The 19,636-nt window shown below is 42.2% G+C and overlaps 1 protein-coding gene across 1 annotated transcript; it reads left to right on the top strand.

Annotated features, from left to right (window-relative positions):
- Nucleotides 1–689: 689 nt before the first annotated feature.
- On the top strand, nt 690–4,784 carry LOC308289484 (polypeptide N-acetylgalactosaminyltransferase 1-like; the record flags this gene model as incomplete). Its single annotated transcript, XM_080731172.1, has 2 exons — nt 690–804; nt 2,980–4,784. The coding sequence occupies 2 exons, from the start codon at nt 690–692 to the stop codon at nt 4,782–4,784; spliced, it is 1,920 nt and encodes a 639-aa protein (XP_080587298.1).
- Between the last annotated feature and the right edge of the window lie 14,852 nt (nt 4,785–19,636).

The raw sequence follows: 19,636 nt of genomic DNA, 5'->3' as shown, positions 1-19,636 counted from the left end.
GACCACATTCTCCCATGTATCTCTGCGGTTGCACGTGACCGTTGGCAGCCAATAGCCTCCTCTGGTCGCATTTCAATCTTTGATGGCGACACCCATGCCAAGGACCCAAAATACTTCAGTTGCGCTGCATAGAAACCAATGGCTTCGCACTGTCCATATATTTTACGGTCTATGTATATGTATATATACCGTACGTATATAAAACGACTACACCCAGACGTATACCTTATAGTGACGACTGGCTATTACAATCATTTTACACCAATATTTGGAGATCATTTTGCAACGTGCAGTTGTTTTTTTAAATAAATATGTATTGAAAAAGAATAACTTCAATTGTCTAAATTTTGTGTAAATATAAACGTAGATACGCCGATTATAATTAGTCAGCTAAATCTCGGCTAGATCTAAACTATACTTAATAATGATCAACGGATATTATAATTATGTTAGTCCAATATTAGGAGATCAGTTATGCACATTACTGTTGTTTTTTTATAATAAATAGTTATTGAATTATGGAATAAATTGCAAAGTATATTTTCGGTGTGAATATAACCGGAATCTAGCTGGTTGAAATGAGTAAAATGAATAACTATAGTGGTGTAATATCCGACTATTGCTCTGTGGGGGCCCCTGCATGAGATGACATGGGACAAGTGGGACATGTGCTGAGGAAATAGGACAACATGAGATGGACACCACCGGGCAAAAGAAAACCCGGGAAGCCCAAAACCACCTGGCACAGAACTGTGACACAAGAGCTGCTTGAGAACCACAGCCAAAGGGGACAAAGAGGAGCAAGTAACTCAGTGGTGCCTAACTTTGATTAGGTGGTTGGACCCTTTTGATCCAAAGTTGTGCCGCAAAGGTTTTCTAACATCTAACATATCCATGCCTAAAACATTACAACAATCAGGTAATAACTTATTTAAAACCGTACCTATATAAAGCCTAACTAATTATATATTATTATAGGTAGGTCGCAGTTAACTATGAAAACCGGCACATCTTGTTGTATCTCTGTCACACCTGACACTGTGGTTAGCCGCTCTGACATCATGTTCTGACGTCACTGTGATGTCAGGGGAGCCACACTAACAGAATCCCTTTTATGCCCATCCCGGATGTCATCACTATTAACCCCATATCTAACAGGACATGGGAATGCTCATATATGGAGGCCACATCGGCCACATACCACACTAACATAATCTATATAGGGCCAAGACAGCCCATATCTGTGTGGCTGGTTCTACAGACAGGGATCTCCATGTATGGGCTGCTGGGCATAAAATGGATTGTATGTATGATGTCAGATGTCATATACGTCATAGGACTTTCAGATAACGAATAACTGAGTATGTTTGGGCTCTCAGAGCATATCTCCATATACAGTACAGTACATGGATCTCCATATATGGGTACCAGGGGTTTCCATTATGGATAACTGGTCCGATATACATCACAAGACATGGCATGACCTCTCGATGTCGCCCTAGACTACAGGCCATGTAGCAGTTGTTAGGCCTATGTAAATAGCAGGTGAGCTACAGAACAACACATTGACAACAGCCAACACTATTGCCATACGGGTAATAGTAGATTTTATACAGTGCAAATACATCATCCTATGAACATATGATTAAACATTGAATAAAAACGGTAGGCCTACTCTTTAAAGTAGCCTACCATAAGACAAATAAAACAATGAATCGAGCGACCGGGTCGCTAAATCAACCGTCCGGCCCGGTAAATCACCGACCGCGCAGCTAAATCGACCAATTTAGCGACCCGGTCGCTCGCTTTAGCGGCACGGTCGGTGATTTAGCGACCCGGTCGGGAGGTTGCGTCGGCAGGTTAGTTACTGAGGTAAGGTTACTGAGGTTAAGTTTAGGGTTAGGGTTAGGGTTAGGTTTAGGGTTAGGGTTAGGGTTAGGGTTAGTAGCCCTGTCGGTGGAAAAGCGACCCCGGTCGCTGGATTTACCTACCCGGTCGGATGTTTTAGGGTCCCGGTCTGTGGATTTAGCGACCCGGTCGGAAGATGTTGCGTCCCGGTCGTTGGCTTTAGCGTCCCGGTTGGTCGATTTAGCGTCCCGGTAGGTGGCTTTAGCGTCCCGTTCGCTCGATTTAGCGGCCTGGTCGCTCAATTTAGCGGCACGGTCGGTGATTTACCGGCCCCGTTGGTAGCTTTTGCGACCCGGTCGCTGAAAACAACCGACCGCGTTGCGACCCGGTTGTAGGTCGCTAAATGATCTCGCCCTCTCTCCACTGTGACCAGTGTGAGAAATGGTTCAGCACTGACGCAGGCCTGAGATTTCACAAATAATGCATGCAGAGAACTATTACTTCTGTGACCAGTGTGAGAAATGGTTCAAATGTCACAGGTCCTTAAAGAACCACATTAAAACTATTCACACTGCTTGATGGGCTTTGGAAACTTAAAATGATCTCTGCTGGTCGCCTTGATGTGGACTGTCACATATCCCATATCCCGGAGGGACTGTGATACCATTGCTATGGAAACTGTAAAAGGTCACTTAATCCACTGGAATTTGTTGTCTACTTAAATATACATAGGTAGTTATCAAGGGCCTATATTTTATTTCTATTGTTAATATAATAAGAGCATTTTCTTTCCCATGAATGCCCGCTTTGAATATGTATACATACTGTACTTGACTAATGTTGCGTTCCAAATCTTTGTGTTTCAAGGAGTGCATTATTATTTCGACTTTTCTTTTACCCTTAAAGAGGTGTTGACATATTGTTGTACTTTTTCTGTTTTGTACGTGTTGTTAATGTTGATTTGTGCATATTTGCCCATTTGTGCCGATGTCGGGCATGTCCAGTCCATTCATGGGCACATCATATGCCGAGTTTGCACTGACGTCAGGCATGTTTATTCCATATGCATATCTGCGCACCCGACAGACCCATATACAGGCAATCTTCCACATGTTCCAACCTCATCTTTAGATGGAGTGCAAGCAGAAGTTGTGTTGCTGAAAGCTGAGGTCTTCTCATCCCTGCTGCTTAGCTATTCCCAACAGCATTTCAACATTTTGACCATAGACATCGCTCCTCCAGTAATGCCTCTTTCAAGCCTCATCATTCTCATATCATTTGTCCAACACCAGCACATCCCTGAGCTCATGTTGCAGATGCGGAGACTTTCCTACTTTAAGACGGTGCTAGTCGCCACCGCATTGTGGGCGATGATGGACATCACGTTTGTCATGCTGTACATCATCAAGGAGGGAGGACTGCGAGGGCCCCCGGGCCTCCCCGGGGAGGGAGGCAAGCCGGTGGTTATTCCCCCGGAGGACCAGGAGAAGATGAAGGAGATGTTCGAGATCAACCAGTTCAACCTCATGGCCTCGGATATGATCGCTCTCAACCGGTCCCTGCCCGATTTCCGTCCGAGAGGGTGTAGGAACAAGATCTATCCAAACCATCTTCCCCGCACCAGCGTGGTGATCGTGTTCCACAATGAGGCGTGGAGCACGCTGCTGCGTACCGTCCACTCGGTCATCGACCGCTCGCCGCGGGCGCTTCTGGAGGAGATCGTACTGGTAGACGACGCCAGCGAAAGGGATTTCCTGAAGTGTCCGTTGGACGAGTACGTGAGCGAGCTGGAGGTCCCAGTGAGAGTGGTGAGGATGGAGCAGAGGTCTGGGCTCATACGCGCGCGCCTCAAGGGAGCGTCTGTCTCCACTGGACAGGTGATCACCTTTCTGGATGCTCACTGTGAATGTACAACAGGGTGGCTAGAACCTCTGCTGGCTCGCATCAGCCTAAACAAGAGTACCGTGGTGTGCCCCATCATCGACGTGATCAATGATGAGACGTTTGCGTATAAGCCGAATAAAGGCCTATTCCTCGGGGGCTTCAGCTTGAAGGTTGAATTCAGCTGGGAGACTGTGCCTCAGGAAGAGATGCAGCGCCGCAAAGGAGACCTCACGCTGCCCTTTGAGACTCCTACCATGGCAGGCGGCCTGTTCGCTATAGACAGAGACTATTTCCAGGAGATTGGCGAGTACGACGAAGGCATGGACATATGGGGAGGAGAGAACCTGGAGATGTCCTTTCGGATTTGGCAGTGCGGCGGGACGCTGGAGATCGCGGCATGCTCTCACGTCGGTCACGTGTTCAGGAAGGCCACGCCTTACACATTCCCCGGAGGAAGGTCGGAGGTCATCCACAAGAACCAACGCCGGCTGGTCGAGGTCTGGACGGACGAGTTCAAAAAGTTCTTCTACTTTACGTCTCCGGAATTGGCCAAGGTAGATTACGGCAACATCACTTCTCGTTTGGCCCTGAGACAGAAGCTCCAGTGTAAGCCGTTCAGCTGGTATCTAGAGACGGTCTATCCAGGCTCACCCATCCCCAGGAACTACTACTCCTTCGGAGAGATCCGTAACAGCGAGACCGGTCAGTGTCTGGACCACATGGGCCGCAAAGCCGACAAGAAAGTAGGCATCAAAAACTGCCATGGCGGCGGAGGAAACCAGGTCTTCTCCTACACGGCCAACAAGGAGATAAGAGCAGACGTGCTGTGTCTGGACGTGGCCAAACGAGATGGGCCCGTCATGTTGGTCAAGTGTCACCTCCTCAAAGGCAACCAGATGTGGGACTACGATCCTGAAAAGCTGTCCCTGACCCATGTCGTCACCAACCAGTGCTTGGACAAGGCCAGTGATCAAAGCAGTAAAACACCCAGCATGAGAGACTGCTCACATGCACACTCCCAACAGTGGCTGCTCCGCAACGCTACACTGTAGAGGTCTTTAGGGATAACTTTTGGTCATTTTATCGTCTACTCAGGCTTTTGTGAACACCCTGGACAGATTTTAAGTTGCTTGATTCAATATTTAGATATTTGATGTAAATGGTATCAGGCCCTCCTCCTCCTGGGCCTCTCCCCATACACACCTATTGTAACTTCAAACTCCATTTTAACCATAATAAAGCCATCAAAAACACACGTCTTTTTTCTCATAATACCCTCCTAATACGTGAGCTGCCATGTTTTTTCGATAACCTTTTTCATTTATTTTGAAAATGTTTTTATTGTATTAATTTTTTTCCCATTTTCCTCCAAAATGATTACAAATAAATGAAATAAAAATCAAACCTCGGTTCGAAGTGAAGCGGTGAATTTGTATGCTATGTGTTCTAGATCTATACATTCTGTGATCTATACTTTCTATATGCTTTAGTTCTAGTTCTGAATGAATTAATGATTTTGTCTGGAGAGCCAAATTGTCATATGAAGCTTGGCCAATCATCAATTCTTCATTCTGGACATGCACGGGACATGTACGGGACAGACAGAACTAACCAATCACAGCGCAGAGATGCACGGGACAGGTACGGGACACACAAAGCCACTCCTTGGAAGCGGCTTTCACCGCTTCAAAAAGTTATCGAGTGTATCAGGAGGGTAGTATGAGTCACCAGAAAAAAGATGGGTGTTTTTGATGACTTTATAATGGTTAAAATGGAGTTTGAAGTTACATCGGGTGTGTATGGGGGGCCCTGGATGGTCTGGTCTGATAAAATGAATATCAAATATCTAAAGATTGAATCAAGAAACGTAAAAACTGTCCAGGGTGTTCACAAAGGCCTGAGTAGATGATAACTTGACCAAAAGTTTTTTTGAAAGTGGAATATCCCTTTAAGTTTAAGATACTGACATAAAATATAACAACATTTCGGCCACCATGCAGCTGGCCTTCATCAGGATTAATCCTATGTCGACCTGAGCCCAGCACCAGCACTTGGAAAGGATGTGCACATCACCTTTGTTCTTTAAAACAAGGGAGAATTTACTTTTTCCTTGTTAGTTTAGTTTTTTGGCCTATCTTTGGGGGTTTATTAACTTTTATTGCAGATTTGAAATGGACTAATAATTAAGGGTGTGTGTGTGCACGCGTGTGTTGTGTGTGCTTTCCAACATGGAACACCATATACGGGCATAAAGATCTGCCCAAAAGGCACTCCAACATTACTTCTGAGACTCCTGCATTCAATCCCTTTTCCAGACTCATTTCCCATGGGAAATGCATTGGGTGCTTAAAGTTAAATATTTCAAAAACTACAAGAGATTTCATGTGGGTGGTGTTGTCATTTATTTCAGGTCGCACTTGTTGCTGGTGATGTCACCAAGAACGCTGCTCCCTCATTGGCTAAAGGCCCTGCCTTTGTACTGTAGGCCAGCTTTGAAGAGAATAATAGTAAGGTTATTCTCTTCAAAACTGGGGCCTGGGGACCTTTGGTGTGCCCCTGAGAAGGGTCAAGTGTGCCCCTTGAAACTGCTTGAAAGCCAGTATTGTATTTATCATTTTAAAAATGATTTAAACTAGAGAAAACAGCAGATCTACAAGCAAGGCGTTGTGTGCTTGTAGATCGGCTGTTTTCTCTACTGTTGTGTGACAGCTGTTGCGAAGAAACGTACACATTTGAAACTTGTAGATACAAGGTTTCTTCCCGACAGTGACGATATTTACACCCCTGTATTATGTTGGTGTGCCCATGGATTCTTGGGACATGAAAAGTGTGCCCATGCAGAAAAAAGGTTGAGAAACACTGTTCTAAGGAATGGGAAGACACAGAACCTGTCTACAAATACAAGTCGCCGCAATCTAAGGCTTAGATTGTAGCGACTTGTATTTGTAGACAGGTTCTGAATCATTGGACTGGTCCCTTCTCTCAGTAGTCTGTTAAATTCTCTTAGAGTGGCCTCCTCTCTCCTCACCTCCAGAGTAGGGAAGGAATTAGTTGGTGTCTCTGCAGACATTCCAGTTCCTGGATCAGGTGTTTTGGGAGGCCGGCCCAGACAGGTGAAGCATATTCCAGCACTGGTCTGATGATGATGATGAAGGTCACGTATATCTGGGTCAACTACACACCTGGGGGGGGAGCTCAGTGTACCCACCCACCCATCTGAACTTGACCACTTTAAAATAATAATAATAATAATAACTAGAAAAAGTGTGGTTGCTGACGGTTGCTGACTATATTCTACAGTAAGTTAACTGTCATATGAAGCTCCACCAATTGATTCCCTACTGATTCCCAATCCCATTGATTCCCTACTGATTCCCACTCCCATTGATTCCCTATTGATTAGAGTTCTCAAATTCGGCCCGAGCCCGACCCAACCCGGCCCGGCCCGACGTAATCGGGCCGAGCCGGGCCCAAAAATTATAATAATTAGTCGGGCCGGGACGGGCCCCGGGCTCCGTCACTCAAGCAACAGAGAACAGGCGCATATCGCTGTCTGCCTGTCTTTAGCGCAGCTCTGAAGCCTGTCTAAGTTCCTAACCAATGATCCAAGGATAATCGGTGACGGATACGGAAGTATAGTCTATCAGTCTCATAGAGCAGTCTGGTTGTTGTGATGACGTCACAATCGAAACCTTTGGATATACGGAAATTCTGCCACAGCAGCGAGTCAGCGTTAGCTATGTGTGGAGCGGCTATGATGAAAGTTTCGAGCTGCATGTTAAATTAAAAGGTAGCAGGCAATTTCACAAGTTTGTAATAAGTATAAATCCAAGAAAACTAGCCTACTTTCAAAGCGGAACCAACCTGGATATATTGACAAGGACTTAAAAGGATTGTATTACAACAACATCAACATGATCAACCTAAAAGCACCATACAGTACGTTGACAGCCTTACCTTATAGAGACGATCATCTCGTCTGGTAAGATATTATTAATTCCATTATGCTTTCTGGTTAATCAAGTGTCCTTTGCTGCTGCTGTGTGCATTTATATTAAAGGGTTTAAAGCCGTAGCGCGTCGCTTATTATGTGCCTGAGTTGTGTATGTTTAAGCATGGTGGTCAGGAGGTGTCGCGCACTAAAGAACAGATCTGCAAGCCCAGAATGCAAGCCAGGTGAACATGTTTTGGGTTTATAGATCTGCCGAGCCAGCTGCCTGTGTTTGATGCGTGACCGTTGAAAGGATGAAACATAAATCACGCAGGCAGCGACAACGGAAGGAGAGAGAGGATGAGAGCTGTATGATTGAGATTGACTGTTGACGACAGGGATTTAACGTTAGCACATTTTGTGCAAAACCTTGCATGTTTCATGAGAAATTTATCACGTGAAGTTGCCATTTCACCAACTATTATGTCCATTCTCTCACTGTTGTAATTTGAGACACTGGTGCTGCCTACTGGCAACGTTTCTTTTTTTTTCTCTCTCTCACTCAGGCTTTCGGGTTTTCGGGCCGAAAATGATGATAATTGTTAGGGTCGGGCCGGGCTTCGGGCCGGCCCACTCGGACCCAGTTAGGGCCGGGCCTTAATTTCCAGGCCCGTTGAGAACTCTACTATTGATTCCCTAATCCCTATCCCTGCCATTTCCAAAGGCAGCGGAAATGTTACCCTAGTAATATACATAGTTTCCCCAGAAAAGTTACCCTAGAAGTCTATAAAGTTTCCCCAGGACTATAATGTGTTGCCCTGTTGGGCAACCACACTAATAATAATTAATAATTAAATAATTATTGCTATACACCGCCAGGGTTTTTCAGTAATTTACCTTGTTTTTGCTGGCAGGTGGAATGCACCATGTGACTGACCAGTTGTAAACAAGAAAACAGCATCGCTCTCTTGCAGTTGGGAGAAATAAATCAACCCCAGCGATAATCCATTTGGAGACTCTCTCTCTCACACACACACACACACACACACACACACACACACACACACACACACACACACACACACACACACACACACACACACACACACACACACACACACACACAATCACACAGAGATGTGACATCATAACATTGGAATGTATTGTCAAGTTAATTCTGCGGCTGTCACATGATCCACTACAGCACATGGCAGCCCAGAGAGCAGAGAAGAGACTGGTGACTCATAGTTTAGGTAACAGCACCATCTAGCGGACTAAAACGACAGGATGTATAATACCTCTTTGGCAGGGAATGTGTGGTCAGATTTTCCAGTGGGCCCTGAAACAGAAAACCATTGATTTATAGCAACACACACATACTACAAGTATACTTTATGTATGTACAGGTAAGCACGGTGCTAGACTAGACAGCTCTTATGTAAATACAAGTTTATTAAAAGATGGACAAAAGAGAAACCGTTACAAAGCTTTTCCCACCAGACCATACAACACTTCTAAGAACCCGTCCAACTGTGATTCTATTTGCACACATTTTGGCACAGAACCGGTTAATCTAGAGCCCGACCGATATACAAGTTTGGCTGGTTACAGTATATCGGCAAGAGCTATAAGCTTTTAGATTGGCTATTTTCTAAACATTTTTAATAGAGCTTAAGAGGTTAAACATTAATTTGCTTATTGTATTGGTGTACTACCTTACATATTATGATGTATTACCTTGCTTATTGTATTGATGCATTACCTTGCTTATTGCAAGTCATTCTGGATCAAGAGCGTCTGCTAAATGCTTGCATTTTAAATTCGGTGTGTAATTTATATTTACTTTTTTTTTTTAACCTAATATTGGTCCAAACATCACCAATGGGTGGTCTAGGACTCTCTAAAATAGGTAGCTATCGCAACGGACCCAAAACACGCACAGACGCATGCACACGCAGAGATGGGCACAAAATACAAAAAAGTATTTGAAAAAAGTTAAAAATACTAATGTGAAATACTTACCAGAGTACGGTCAGGATAGCATCTTGGTGACAGTATGTAAATATTAGACTACGCTTTTTGTTTTTTTGTGCCCATCTCTGTCACACACACACACACACACACACACACACACACACACACACACACACACACACACACACACACACACACACACACACACACACACACACACACACACACACACACACACACACACACACCTTTCAGATATAACTGTAAATATCATCCTACTGCACATGCCATTGCTTTTCAGTTTTATGTACAGTACTGTCAACTTGTCTAGCCATGGTCTCACAGCAAATGAACAACAGTGACGTCTCAATTTCTTCTTAAAGACAGGGTGCCGCGATATTTTCCCCCCTAAAACATGTTCGTCAGGTATTATGATTATACTTAGAGGATGCTTTTTAAATTAAGGGCACAAACTGTGTTTTTATGTGGCCACACCCACCAGTTCATTAAGTATACCCGTTCTTCATTAGCCACAGCCACAGCTGTTGCTGAGTGGGGAAAAAAAGAGGAGGAGATGATTTTATGATGTGTTAAAGCAGTGTATTTCAATTGGGCATTTTGACTCCAAGGCAATAAGAGTATTGTTAACTCCATAGATACATACAAAACAGAAAAAGTACAAAACTATGGCACCACCTCTTTAAGGGTAAAAGAAAAAATCTAAATAATAATGCACTTCTTGAAACACAGATAAGGTCTCATTTTTCAAATACTAGAAAGACATTATGGAAAAAATAAAGACAAAGATAAACAAGTGCATGAAATGTTTGGAATGCAACATTAGTCAAGTACTGTACAAATGATCAAAGCAGGCATTCATGGGAAAAAAAATGCTCTTATTATAACAATACAAAATAAATATAGGCCCATGATAATAACTACCTATGTATATTCAAATAGACAACAAATTCCAGTGGAGCTCGTCCACACCAAAGCAATGATTAAGAGACCTTTTAGAGTTTCCATAGCAATGGTATCACAGTCCCTCAGGGATATGGGATATGTGACAGTCCACATCAAGGCGACCAGCAGAGATCATTTTAAATTTCCAAAGCCCATCAAGCAGTGTGAATGGCTTTAATGTGGTTCTTTAAGGACCTGTGACGTTTGAACCATTTCTCACACTGGTCACAGAAGTAGTAGTTCTCTGCATGCATTATCTTGTGAGATCTCAGGCCTGCGTCAGTGCTGAACCATTTCTCACACTGGTCACAGTGGTAGGGTTTTTCTCCTGTATGATGAATTCTCTGGTGACGGTTGAGATCAGTCATCTGTCTGAACCTTTCCCCACACTGCTGACAGTTGTAGGGCTTTTCTCCTGTATGAATTCTCTGGTGTTGTTTGAGATGATTTATCTGTCTGAACTTTTCCCCACACTGGTCACAGTTGTAAGGCTTTTCTCCCGAATGAATCCTCTGGTGACGTTTGAGAGCACCTTTTTGGCTGAACTTACTCCCACACTGCTGACAGTTGTAGGGCTTTTCTCCTGTATGAATTCTCTGGTGTTGTTTGAGACTACTTCCAAGGCTGAATGTTTCTCCACACTGGTCACAGTTGTAAGGCTTTTCTCCTGTATGAATTCTCTGGTGTTGTTTGAGACTACTTCCATGGCTGAATGTTTCTCCACACTGGTCACAGTTGTAAGGCTTTTCTCCTGTATGAATTCTCTGGTGTTTTTTGAGACTACTTCCAAGGCTGAATGTTTCTCCACACTGGTCACAGTTGTAAGGCTTTTCTCCCGAATGAATCCTCTGGTGCCGTTGGAGATCACATTTTTGGCTGAACCTTCTCCCACAATGCTCACAGTGGTAGGGCTGTTCTCCTGTGTGCATTCTCTGGTGCTGTTTGAGATTAAATTTTAAGCTGAACTTCCTCCCACAATGCTCACAGTTGTAGGGCTTCTCTCCTGTATGAATTCTCTGGTGACGTTTGAGATGACTTCCACAGCTGAATGTTTTGCCACACTGGTCACAAATATGTTTCTTAACTCGGGAAGGCATGACATCTGGGATGGAGAATGAGAGGAGAAAAAGAGACCACAAAATGATTAGAAATAACAGATGTTTTCTGTCTCAACAAGCGCGCGCGCACACACACACACACACACACACACACACACACACACACACACACACACACACACACACACACACACACACACACACACACAGTGCATGAGCGCCACGGCGGACATCAACCGCAGATCACTCCGGTGCTTCTAGGGAAGAGACAGCAGGACATGGCCGCTAAAAGCGCCCCAGAGGTTGGGAGGAGAACGTTGGTACCCTTGATACTAATATATTTCATATACACAGAATTAGAAATAAAATACATTTTCCTGTAATGTCACTGAAAGTTCAGTGACAAGTTCAGAAAGTTTCTAGGAAAACCACATGACCTACTGTATCATAATGTTAATTTTTGGGGTGTGACATATTAAACCCCTTTAAACAACGTTAAACTCAACCACATTACAGATAGAAAGAGGATAATTCAAGCTTTCAGTACAGCTGCAAAGTGTTTGTTTCATAAAAATCCACCGTAGACATGTTATGAGCTGCTTTCTTCAATACATTCTGTGCAGGTGGTTATTTTCTAAGTGTTGGAGACTTGGAGTTTGGAAATCACTCAACGGTCCAGCGTACCACCCGTTTCTAAACTAGTAAGACGCTCAGGGCGACAAGCGACCTCGCCCCATGTCTTGGCCATCTGGCCAGTGATGTATATCGGACCAGTTACCCATATGGAGACCAGGGTACCCATATATGGAGATCCAATGTGACATCACAGTGAAGCCAGAGCGTGATGTCAGAGCAGCAAACCCATTCTGTTGGAGTGGTTCCCCTGACATTACAGGCCTATAGGCCTACACATGCAGCGCAGAGCATTTATTGCTGTGGAGTTCAGTCTGCTAACCGTGTGTGGATAGGACAGATCTATGGCTCAGCTCTGGTTTTTATGAGAGTTCTAAATATTCAAGAACATTTTAATATAATAGAATATTTGAAAAAAGATATCTGAAACCCTGAAAATCTATCTCCTAGTTTAATTGTTGTATTGGCTTATGGTACTTTAAAGATTGAGTACCGTTTTTATTCAATGTTTAGTCGTATGTTTATAGGATGATGTATTTTTTGCGCTGTATAAAATCTACTTTTACCATGGCAATATTGTTGACAATTTGTTTTTCTGTAGCCCACCTGCTATTTACACGGGCCTAACAAATGCTACATGGCCTGTATATGCAGGACTGTTCCTTCAATAAGCAACTCTCTGGTATAAAGGATTCTATGACTGCTATTATTATTTCCATAGTGTAGCAATGTGACTAAATCTTGTCCAGGCTAAAATCGCCTATGCTAATAATACTAATACTCCCTTCATTGTTCATTCTCTCTCCTGTTGGAACAGGACCTAATGGACCTACAAAACAAACATCACATACCTGTTCTCTGCAACTTCAATTCGGGCTTCAGAATTGTTTCAAACAGTCTGTGTCCATGGTCGATCTGTCCCTCCTCTGACAATGATGACAGAGTTTTGGAGGCCATCGCCTTTCTTTTAAAAAGCACAAACAGTTCATCTTCCGTCCATTTGGACAGTTTATATTTGAGGCACGGTGTCACCAGCTGGGCTCTGAATCTGCTTAACATTTTATCTAGTAAAGTAAGGTAATGTCTTAAATTATTTCTAGTCTACTCTGCTGCACCTTGAACAAGACCTCCGAGGTAGACAAACTGTTGGTAAGACCAAACTAGGCTCATGGCTGTCTTGTCAGCAGACATGCGCAGATCTGGTTAATGAGAGCTAATAAGACACACCTGCTAGTGTAATTATCAGCTGCAGAATCACTCAGCTGTGTTATCCCGTCACTGGTTCTATGATAGCCTCCTGTAACGTGTGCTTAGACTGCCATCCTGTGGAATAAATTGACACTGCACTAACATGACAAGTGAACTCATAGCACTTGTCTGTAATAATTCTGTTCTTATTTTCTCCTTTCTCAACCATTATAAAAGCTTTTAATATTGGACAGGTGTGCAGTGCGCTCTGTTAACTGAATAATATAGATTCAGCTGGACATTCCTTTCTTGTGTCCTAATCGTAATAAACTAAGCCCATACCTACCTCCCATTTTCCTTTGTAAATATCTCCTATTTCACTTTATTACTATTATTTATTTTTCCCTTGTTATTTTAATTTTGAAACCTCATATTTCCAAAACTGTTACCTTTCAGGATTTGTATTTATTTTTATATGTTTTTCTCCAAGTCATGACTTTTCAGGATTCTAATATAAAAATAGCAAAAGTAGCAGATCTACAAACTCAATTGGGTCACTTTGTGCTTGTAGATCTGCTCTCCAGGTTTTCTTTAGAATGATTTAGCCTATGACACTAATGTACTATAACGACACAATGGCACATTATGAGTCCACCAGTATACAGTGGTTCTCGTTTTATTTGCAAGGACCCCCATAAATCTCAGAGTTGCATATCTGGTCATCCAGGGCTCTCCCTTCGTGTTTCTGGTAAAAATGTAATTTTGACAAAAATACCTACCACAAGCCAACATGGAAATTGACCCCTGACCAGGGCACATAGCAAAAACAAGCGATATACAGTTAAAAAGCCTACATTTTTATTAACTTGTAGATCAAAAATAGCTGATCTACAAGATCTGCAATTTTTGGTGAAGAGAGTTGTGGTCGATGGAAAAAGAACTCAAGTACAGTGCAAATCAGGTCAGTTGTATTGAGCATAGAGGGTTCTAAGTGGTTAAACTGAAGTGATATTGATGAGAGGCACCCCTGGACTGGCATCAGGGCACCCACTTTGGGAAAGCCTGCCTTACCTTGTAGCGACTTGTATTTGTAGACACGTTCTGAATCATTGGCCTGGTCCCTTCTCTCAGTAGTCTGTTAGATTCTCTTACAGTGGCCTCCTCTCTCCTCACCTCCAGAGTAGGAAGGAATTAGTTGGTATCTCTGCAGACATTCCAGTTCCTGGATCAGGTGTTTTGGGAGGCCGGCCCAGACAGGTGAAACATATTCCAGCTCTGGTCTGATGAAGGTCACGTATATCTGGGTCTACAACACATCTGGGGGGAGCTGTACCCGGGTCCGCATCAGTGTGCAGACGGGCCGGTATTCCGACACTAAAACTAACCCCAACTCAACCCTAACCCTAAACCTAACCTCAGTAACCGCAGTGAGTAACTAACCTGCCGACGCTAGTCGGAACAGTGGCCCGTCAGCATATTGAGCGCTCCCCGCTGTACCCACCCACCCATCTGAACGTGACTACTTTGTTAAGTGGTCCGATTTTCCAGTGGGCTATGTATACCACTGATGTATACATAGCAACACACACATGATACAAGTATGCTGTATGTAGGTACAGGTATCAGGTAAGCACTACTAGACTACGCAGCTCCTATGTAAATACAAGTTTATTTCAAAAATAGATCCATGAATATACAATGCACAGACCGTGCAGTTTTGAACTGTTACACTGTGAACACTGACAGGGTGGTTAGTCGAGTCAAGATGGACTAAAGAGAAACCGTTACAGAGCTTTTACCACCAGACCAACTAGTAACACTTGTGTAGCCTACTGTATGTTAATCTGACTTTAGTATAGGCTATTGTTTTCTTCCTGGACGTGCGTTTGTGGCAGGTTAACATGGGATTTTGACAGCTGGCTTCTCCTTTTCTTAACAGAACTCCGTTCCGGCCCCAAATGTTTTAACAGAACGGGGGTTCCGGCCGTTCCGGCTCACTTTCACCACTGCATATATGGTCCTCTCAGTCCAGAATGAACAGGCTTTTTCAAAAACACAATGTATGTCACCTCATGTCCATATATGGTCACTCCAGTCCAGAATTAACAGGTTTTTTCTGTCCCGTACGTCCAGAATATCAGTCCAGAATGAACAGTTTTTTCTGTCCCGTACGTCCAGAATATCAGTCCAGAATGAATAGACTTTTTCAAAAAGCAAAATGTGTGTCCCATGTCCATATATGGCCATCTTAGTTCAGAATGAATAGGTTTTATCTGTCCTGTACGTCCAGAATATGTGTGTAGTGTCCCTCCCGGTCTGATGAATGGATACTTTGAGGATTGGTCAAACTTCACATGATAATTTGGCCCTCCATTCTTTATATATTCATTCAGAATATAAAGAATGTAGAATTCAGAATATATAAAGAATGAATAGATCACAGAGTCCATAACTGTATAGATGTATAGATCACAAAGTTCATAACTCTAGAACACATAGAATAAAAGTTCACCGCTTCACTTCGAACCGAGGTTTGATTTTTAGTTTTCATTTTAAATATGTGTTAAAGTTTATTTTTCACTTCCAATTTGTAGATTATGGTCTATAGAACAATTTTGGTTTGAGTGTCAAGACACCAGATTGAGGAAAAATATATGTTTTACCCTATTAACAAAAAAGAATAACCAAGGAATTAAGATTTTTTTACATGTCTTATATTTTCCCATAATTGCTTGTGCAATATATTTTTCTATTGCTATATCAAGTCAATACTGTGTGAGGAATCAACTGGAGTCAAATATTTGTTTTGAATATTCTGATGTTTCACACAAATTAGACAATAACATGGTTATTACACTCGACATCAACAATACAGTTACATTTGTTTTAACTGTACCACAATATAGCACCATTGGCTTTAACAACTACTAGAACAATATTTTAACAAAGAATAAACATTCTAATCTAATATACAGTCTGCTCTGGTCTAGCTAGTTCTCACAAGTACATTTGCAAAGACGTGTGCATTTCAATTTAAGACTTAAGATATTTTAATACCGAAAAAAGAACATATAGTGTCGATTTGGCTAGCTACTTTTGCCATGTAGTTTGTGGCTTAGGCAACTACATTTCTTTAGGGAAAGCTTCGCTGTAGCATTAGCTATATTTGATCGAGTGTAACTAGTAGCTTAGGTAACTACATTTTCCAAGTAGCTTGCCCATCACTGAGTATAACGTCTCCATAGCAGAGCAAAGCACAAACAGGAGAAGCAAGCACACCACTATAAAGGTGCTGCTGACCTTGGCACAACAGTCTACAAGAGAAGGCAGGGGCGTCGCACCAAATTCTGGGCCCTGGGTACTGCGGCCCCCCCATGAATGTTAACTATTGAAAAATAGCAGATCTACAAGCTCGCAGCGCGGCACTCGGTGCCGCGCTGTGAGCTTGTATATCTGCTATTTTTCAATAGCTAAAGTTACTAGGGCCCCTCCACCTTGGGCCCTGGTAACTCAGTCCCACTTTCCTACCCCTTGTGATGCCCCTGAGTGAAGGAAAGGCCACTCATAGCCACAAAGTATTCTAGAGAGATTCCATGGGAAAACACATGATTGATTGATTGATACTTTATTAGCAGTTTGCACTGGAAAAGCACAGGATAGTATACAGTTCAGATACAAGGTCTACTAATAGGATTTAAATCCTAGAAAGCACTATGGCTTTTGCTGGGGTCCTTTGTACTCAATTCAGTGACTACAAAACTATCACACACTGCAGTTGTGATAGTTTTGTTGCTTTTTATTGGCAAAAGAAATGCATGCACATGAACTAAAATGATAAAACAACCATTGTGGCTGACTGGCTCTTTGAGTAATGTATTATTGTAGGCTATTAACATACTCTACAGAGTGGCTGAAATAACAATTTATTCTCACATTGTCACTGACTGTTGGTTACTTTATTCATGGTATTATATCCTAAAACAACATGTCTTATATTTTCCCATAATTGCTTGTGCAATATATTTTTCTATTGCTATATCAAGTCAATACTGTGTGAGGAATCAACTGGAGTCAAATATTTGTTTTGAATATTCTGATGTTTCACACAAATTAGACAATAACATGGTTATTACACTCGACATCAACAATACAGTTACATTTGTTTTAACTGTACCACAATATAGCACCATTGGCTTTAACAACTACTAGAACAATATTTTAACAAAGAATAAACATTCTAATCTAATATACAGTCTGCTCTGGTCTAGCTAGTTCTCACAAGTACATTTGCAAAGACGTGTGCATTTCAATTTAAGACTTAAGATATTTTAATACCGAAAAAAGAACATATAGTGTCGATTTGGCTAGCTACTTTTGCCATGTAGTTTGTGGCTTAGGCAACTACATTTCTTTAGGGAAAGCTTCGCTGTAGCATTAGCTATATTTGATCGAGTGTAACTAGTAGCTTAGGTAACTACATTTTCCAAGTAGCTTGCCCATCACTGAGTATAACGTCTCCATAGCAGAGCAAAGCACAAACAGGAGAAGCAAGCACACCACTATAAAAGTGCTGCTGACCTTGGCACAAAAGTCTACAAGAGAAGGCAGGGGCGTCGCACCAAATTCTGGGCCCTGGGTACTGCGGGCCCCCCATGAATGTTAACTATTGAAAAATAGCAGATATACAAGCTCACAGCGCGGCACCGAGTGCCGCGCTGCGAAGCTTGTAGATCTGCTATTTTTGAAAAATTGTGAAAATGTGTGCCAAGAAACCTATGTTTCCATGTCAGTGATGCTCAAACTTTTTCATGTGAAGGACCCCCCATCTCAAAATATTTAGTTCCAGGGACCCCCCCAGAAGCAAAATTTGAGTTACAAATGTTCACTTAAAAAAATACATATATTCAAAGATTTGCGCACATTTTCACGACTTTTCAAAAATAGCAGATCTACAAGCTTGCAGCGTGGCACTCGGTGCCGCGCTGTGAGCTTGTATATCTGCTATTTTTCAATAGCTAAAGTTACTAGGTCCCCTCCACCTTGGGCCCTGGTAACTCAGTCCCACTTTCCTACCCCTTGTGACGCCCCTGAATGAAGGAAAGGCCACTCATAGCCACAAAGTAGAGGGATTCCATGGGAAAACACATGATTGATTGATTGATACTTTATTAGCAGTTTGCACTGGAAAAGCACAGGATAGTATACTGTTAAGATACAAGGTCTACTAATAGGATTTAAACCCTAGAAAGCACTATGGCTTTTGCATGGGGTCCTTTGTACTCAATTCATGGAGTACAAAACTATCACAAACTGCAGTTGTGATAGTTTTGTTGCTTTTTATTGGCAAAAGAAATGCATGTACATGAACTAAAATGATAAAACAACCATTGTGGCTGACTGGCTGTTTGAGTAATGTATTATTGTAGGCTATTAACATACTCTACAGAGTGGCTGAAATAACAATTTATTCGCACAAAAAAAGTCTGTCTTCTCACATTGTCACTGACTGTTGGTTACTTTATTCATGGTATTATATCCTAAAACAAACTTTGCTAAGAAAACTGCTATGACATTTTAACCAGTTTAAGAAGTAAAAAGTAGCACAATGAAGAAATACTCTGTTACAAGTAAAAGTCCTATTATATTCAATGTTTTATTTGAGTAAAAGTACCAAAGTGTTGGCATCAAAATGTACAGACTTGATAAAATGTACTTGTGTTACTTTTCCACCACTGCTAGTGCTAGTACCAGTAAGTAGGACTCATATTTTATTGTATTTTTGCCAATAATAGTAATACCAGTAATCATCATCCTCATCATCTTCTTCTATAATAATAATAAGGCTGGGACTTTAACTGATTAATTGCGATTCATTAATTACAGAAAATTAACGCGATTAAAAAAGAACCTTCAGTTTCGGGCATACCGATCATAGCGATGCACCAACCAAGAAGAGACAACAAACGCAAAGGGAGAAGTAGCCGATCAGAGCGCTTTGCTTGGCCCAGTGGATGCGAAATTTAGATTTAAAAAACTCACTTGTTGATTCACTCGTACAATAAAATGTGTTTTACTTAAAAAAAAAAAAAAAAGATTCTCAGGTCAAATATCGATGTGCGATTAAAAGCGATTAATTGCGATGAATTAATCACAGAGC

The sequence above is a fragment of the Nannobrachium achirus genome (genome assembly GCF_963921795.1).
Source record: "Nannobrachium achirus genome assembly, chromosome: 8".
Taxonomy (NCBI): domain Eukaryota; kingdom Metazoa; phylum Chordata; class Actinopteri; order Myctophiformes; family Myctophidae; genus Nannobrachium; species Nannobrachium achirus.
This window is presented reverse-complemented; position numbering and strand designations above follow the sequence as displayed.